The sequence below is a fragment of the Catharus ustulatus genome, chromosome 1 (genome assembly GCF_009819885.2).
Source record: "Catharus ustulatus isolate bCatUst1 chromosome 1, bCatUst1.pri.v2, whole genome shotgun sequence".
In the NCBI taxonomy this organism is placed as follows: domain Eukaryota; kingdom Metazoa; phylum Chordata; class Aves; order Passeriformes; family Turdidae; genus Catharus; species Catharus ustulatus.
In genome coordinates, this window is record NC_046221.1 from 126,108,280 (window position 1) to 126,114,279 (window position 6,000).

Consider the following 6,000-nt stretch of genomic DNA (forward strand, 5'->3'; position numbering starts at 1 on the left):
TTGCTCTTGTAATGTACATTTTGTTATTAAAAATAAGAATTAATACATGCATTTTAAGAGCTATTATTATTTAGAAACCAAATCTCTTCTGCTTGCAAAATGTGATCTCCTTTGAAACTCTCTGCACAATGAGAGACGAAAATTGTCAAGGCAGTAGGATCCAAAATCAAGGAACTGTGGTGTTCTTTTAGAACATTTAGATTTTCTTCTTTATGGGGTATTGATGCACAGAAACAGAAGAACTGTGTCTACTGCCACCAGAACATTTTTAGCCAGCTTTTGTAAGAAGAAATTCATCCTTTCAGGGGACTGACAAGAGTCTGCTTGAATTTTCCCTTGAGAACTAGTCCTGCAAAGACTGAAGATTGGAAAATCCTTAAGTATCACTAGCTTCCAAGAACCTTGAAAAGACAAAGACATGCTTTTGGTGTAATTTGACCTACCATCTGTAGTCTTGGCAAGGATTTGCTGCCCAAAAGCCTGAGTCTGCTTTCTTTGTGTAACCCACACAACAGGTTTCCCCAGGTCACACAGCCTTGGATGTAAAGGATCTACCTCTACTCAGTCCACCTAGCAGATGTACACGATAGATGAATGAAGTAGGCTCTTGAAAAACTTGCTACTTGGTTAATCCATATTAAATATACCCACAGAACATTAAAGGCTGGAAGGCACATTAAGGATCATCTTTATTAAAACATTTCTTTGTGCTAATCTGCTTAAGGCATGCCAGTTTCTGTAGTCAGTGGCACCCGATGTGTCTATTATCACATCGTTCCAACTTGCCAAAAGGGGTACTAGATGCTCATTTCTAGCTCAGTTGATCTTGGGCAAGTCTTGAACGCTTGCCCTCTGATCTGCAGGAGGAAATTTAAGTGTTTTGGCACTCTTTATCTGCAAAGTCTTTGCTAAGGTTGAAAGTGAAAGGTCTACTGCTGATAAATCAAGTGATTGTTGGGAAGAAGTGGGATTTCTACTCCATTCATTCTTGCACTGGTCTTGAAACTCTGCGGTCAAAGACACTCTGCTGATGACTTCCACAGGTCTTGAAGAAAACCTTCATTTTCCCATTTGCACACATCTGCCTAGGAAAAAAACCCAAAAGAATGAAAAATAGGGTTTTTTGGTAGACTTGAGAAATTCAGACTGTGTTCTAGTAAAATTCCAATCCATACAGTATTTGTCCATGGGTAAAGTTCCTTACACTGAGTAAATTCACATGCTGAAACAGTCAATTTATCCTAATAATGCAAATAAGTGTTCCTAAGACTTGGAAAATTGCTTGGCCAGAGTTAACAGTGGAGGAGTCTACTACTGGAATATGTTTTTGCTGTGAAAGTTTGCTTTTGCTATGGCCAGGTGCTACTCAATATGAGTAAGAATGACAGATTCAGAGTTAGAGCAGCAACTCTTGATTGCAAATTTTATGATGTTTAGACAAACACATTCCACTTCTGTCATTCAAATTCAGCTGTTTGTATTTGTGCTCTGCTCTGATGGAGCATAGCTGTATTGGAAATGTCTATTTCAGTGGGTATGAGTTTAGGGCAAGGCTAGATGTGGTTTCTTTAGAGAGTAAGGTGCTTATGAGGCATAACTCAAACATTAGTCAGTTATACGTCTGGTTAGTAAGAATATAATTGTTGTAGTTGGCCATTTTTTTCATAATAATAATAAAATATAATAATAAATTCACTATAAATACACACAGGGTTTTTTGTCTCACAAGAGAATCTGTCCCTAAAGTAAACTTGGGGGAGACTTTTATCCCAATTCATGAGTCTTCTGGAGAAGCATATTGGTGTCGTTCTTTCATTTAGTATTTCAAGAGTGGTAATACAAACTTTACAAAGCAGTAAAAAAGTCATCTCTCCCTGTTCCACATAATCTCTGCAGAGGGTTATAAAGCTTTTGTGTGCTTGGGTTATGAGTTATTTTCCAAATCTCTCCAGTATGCACTGATATATATTAAAGAAAATATGTTATCTCTCATTCTGCCTGCTATTGGTTGGCTACATATTTAGCTTGAGACAGTTCTATGTCCACTTCAGAAATAGAATACTAGAAAGTATTGTGCTCCTGTAAACAAAATCTCTCCAGGCCTATTCGATGGTCTTAGCTGGATGTCTTGTGACACTCCTAGCTGAAGCTGCATCACTTCATATAACTGTTTTTTGAGTCTGAAAGTAGATGAAAACAATTTTCTAGCATGGAAAATTGCCCACTTGGATTTAATTATTTATTGATCATGAAATAAATAAGAGAGATTGAGATTACTTCTACCAGAATTCAGACTGTGGGACAGTGAGTGGTGATTTCAAATACAGTTAGGGTAAGTTGGAGTTAGACTAAAGTTTCCTATTTTTTGAATGGATGTGCTTAAATCCAGAGTTGCTGTTATCTTCTTATATTATTAAGGCTTTAAGGCACGTTGCTTTATTTCACTTTGGTAAAGTTCACATTGGACTAAATGTTAAATATGAAGAGGGAATTTTCCATTGCAGTGAGTAAAAAAAAAATATAATTCAAAACCTGTTTTAGTGCAGAAAGCTCTTTTCAGTACAGCTTCCAATTCTACAAATATCTTTTTCTACAGCTTGCCTTATTATACTAAACTTGGATTCCCAAAGACATTTAATGTAATAAAAAATGACACTGTAATTTAAAAAATGGCCTAGAGAATTATCAGGACACACATTAGTTAAATTAAAAGCTGGCTCAATGAGGAATCAAAAACTAGAGTTTCTAATGGGAAGATGTAGATGAATGGGGCTCATTAGGCTGTGATAGGTTTGGATAATGGGTGGGAAGGACAAGTTGAAGTTATTAAATGATATGAATCCCCTGGTATAGTGGCCACATTCCAGCAAAATGCACTTTATTATAACCAGATGAAGTATATTTAAACCAAATGAAATATATCTGGCACCAGAGAAACATATCTGTCTCTGCTGCAGAATAATGAGGCTTTGTCCTGGAAAGCAGTGACCTAATGGATTTAGGATGGTCATAGAAGATCATCTCAGTGTGAGCTCTCAGCATAATGCTGTCACAAAGAAGAGTAGACCATTTGTTGAATGCCTTAGAAGTTAAGTAGCAAAGTAATTATTCCACATCATATCAGTAAAAAACCCTGTGGGTTAGGTGTCTTGCCATTAAGACAGATTGGGATTACTCAAGGGATTTCAGAGGATGATTAAAAATGACCCAGGGTTTGGGAAACCCTGTAAGGAATTTGCCTCACTCATATGAAGGCATTCAACCAGGAACTTCAGAAATAGCTTGATATCTGTAGATAGATGTTTAAGTAAAAAAAGATTCAACTCATCAAACTGTGACAAAGGAAATTAAATGCTCTGTCCTAGCAACCAGGAGCTTCAAGTGCTATAAGCAAAAATTAAGGGACGCAATGAACTCAAAGCCATTAACATGTGGTCAACCTAACTTCTTAACTTCTGCAGTTCAGAAGGCCAGTCCCTGGGTTTTCTGTGGGTAGCAGTCACATGAAGAATCTGCAAATGAAACAGGCTTACACATATTTGTTCTTCTTTATCCCACTATAAGACAAGTTCTTTGCTTAAAGATCAAACTGTGATAGAGCTTGAATATCTGCTAAGTGAAGCACTTCCAAGGAAAACAGCTAAACATTAGGTATAAGTGACAAAAAGCCTCCAACCATTTAAAGATAATAAAGGATAAGAACTTTTGTTAAGGTTTCCTAGGCTTTATGTCTTGTTTTTTGTTTGTTCGCTTTGTTGTTCATTTGTTGTTGTTGCAGAGGTTTTCATGGTATGTACCTTGTTTTGTTGATTATCAATACAGAATCACATGTGAAGTCCAGGCTTATCACCTGACAAAGTGAAAATTATTCCAATTGTATTTAATTAATTAGCTGGACACAATGGGAAGAATTTGTTCCTGTCAAGTTCTTAAGTCTCCCTGAAAAGGCTTGCATAGGTAAATGTTCAAAAGGAGTGACACTGCTGTGCCTGATTTCCTTCAGTGTTTAAAAACAGCAAGGTGAAGGCTTCTCAGGCAGCACACAGACTTTTATGCATTCACCTGTGCAATTACATGTGTTTGTAGTGTCTATTTCCAGTTAATAACCTTGATTTTCTAACTAGGTCTATATAATAGGTCCAGTTACAGCATTACATTTTATACAAACATTGGAGAGGGCAGATTATGTTGCAGTCAGCAACATTTACAGAAAAGTCCATTGCAATATACATCTGTAAATATTTGTAAAAGCTAAATTTCCATTTGCTTTGGTGAAGGTTTTCAACCTGAACACAACCAGAAATTAAAACATTGATATCTCAGCTTATGTGATTCATCACAAGTGCGTATTATGTTCAATGCTTTTTTGAAACACAGGCTATTTTTGCAATCTATTACCACTGTTGAAAAAGAAATAGCAGAAAAAAACCCTGCCAAAACACTGAATAATTGGAACAAATAGTATAAATAAGGACACTGTTATTTGCTTCTGAATATTTTAGAAACAAAAAAAAAAAAAGAATTGAGTTCACTAACATACTCATCCACATTGCTTTTTTGGCTGTGAATTCATCATAATGGAAAACTGACAAAATGAAAACACAGTGAAGGATTAATTTTCCCTTTTCTCCTATTTTTGTGTACATTACATTTGAGCCCTAATTTCTGTGTTTTTCTGTTTGATTTCACAGGTTTGTGAAATCAGTGGAATTATTGAAGAACAGTTTAATCAAAAACAAAATTATGGCGATCAAAACTACACCTGAAAATTTCCATTAGTTTATGCATAAATATTTAAATAAAGTTATTTTTTCTAGTATCAGCAGCACATGAGTGGAACTGCTCTGATGAGTGGATGCTGTAATGCACTGAATAAGAGTATTTACTGTGCTACAGTGGCCTTAGGAAAGAAGGGTAACTGTCACATTTTGGTATAAATATTTTGTTTTGTTTATACCCCTGTTGTTTTGGATTGACATTTAATAAACCAAATTCTGCCTGACCAAAACAAACTTTGCCTAAAGATTGTATTTTAACTTGTCTAAGGTTTTCTACTCCTTATATTTTTGTAATCTTTGCTCTTTTTTAGATTAATAAACATTAAAGTGTTTGCTGCATCTGCCCATGTGTATGTCCCATTCAGGTCTCACAGAGAGCTAGCTGTTCACTCATAGTCACCTGCAGAGAGAGGTCAGACAGGGGAATGAGTGAAAGAGTGTGTGTGGGTAGCAGAAACAGGTGCTGCTCGTGCTGCATAGCTTCGTATTGAATTTATCTACTTTGATCTTTAAAACAAATAAAGACTCTGTCAAAAAGGGGAACATAATGAGGAGTGATGCATGCATGCAAAAATAAAGCACCTAAAGAAATTTCATATATTACGATAAAATGTTAGTTACCCATATGGATTACTGAACCAAACTTGCTGTTTAAAATATTCTGTCTGGTTGTGCTGTGTGCTTGGAACTTTAGAAGATGCATTAGCACAGACATCAAATGAAGGGACGTGGCAGTTGCATTTACTGATTTCATTTAACTGTTAATTCTGTCAAGTGTGTTCTCAGTTTCCTTTGTCTTCAATTATGTATGCTCGGGTCCTGTATCTTAGACAGAATGATATAATGAAATTGCTTGCAACTATTAAAAAATACAGTATTACAAAGCATCTATTTGTTTAAGAAATAAAAATTAGTTGTCTGTCATAAATGTTTCATAGTGTGAACTTTTTTCTGCTGTCTCACAAATACAGAGTGCTAAATCCACAGAAACTGTATGGTCTGTGTTAGTCATGATCAAGTTAAATGGAAGTTAACATTGTGGTCAACAAGTACTTGCTATGTGTCATCATAGTGTGCAGTTCCTGTGTAAAAGGTTTGGCATACTGAAACCCCTGGGGTAGACCCTTTAAGTTTATTTCAGGAAGGTACTTCGTTAATTTGTCATCAATAAAGAAAATCTTTAATGCTGTGTGCATTTGCAATATACTTGAGGACTTGTTTG

The 6,000-nt window shown here is 35.8% G+C and overlaps 1 protein-coding gene across 5 annotated transcripts in view; it reads left to right on the plus strand.

Annotated features, from left to right (window-relative positions):
- C1H8orf34 (chromosome 1 C8orf34 homolog) overlaps positions 1-5,684 on the plus strand; it is a 158,063-nt gene extending 152,379 nt beyond the window's left edge. For 3 of the 5 annotated variants that reach the window (XM_033055012.2, XM_033055029.2, XM_033055046.2), the window contains one exon: positions 4,692-5,684. In XM_033055012.2, the coding sequence (XP_032910903.1) occupies positions 4,692-4,699 (8 nt within the window). In that variant the 3' untranslated portion in view covers positions 4,700-5,684. The remainder of the gene's footprint in view (positions 1-4,691) is intronic. The other 2 variants (XM_033055020.2, XM_033055038.2) reach the window with 1 other exon arrangement.
- Positions 5,685-6,000: the final 316 nt, after the last annotated feature.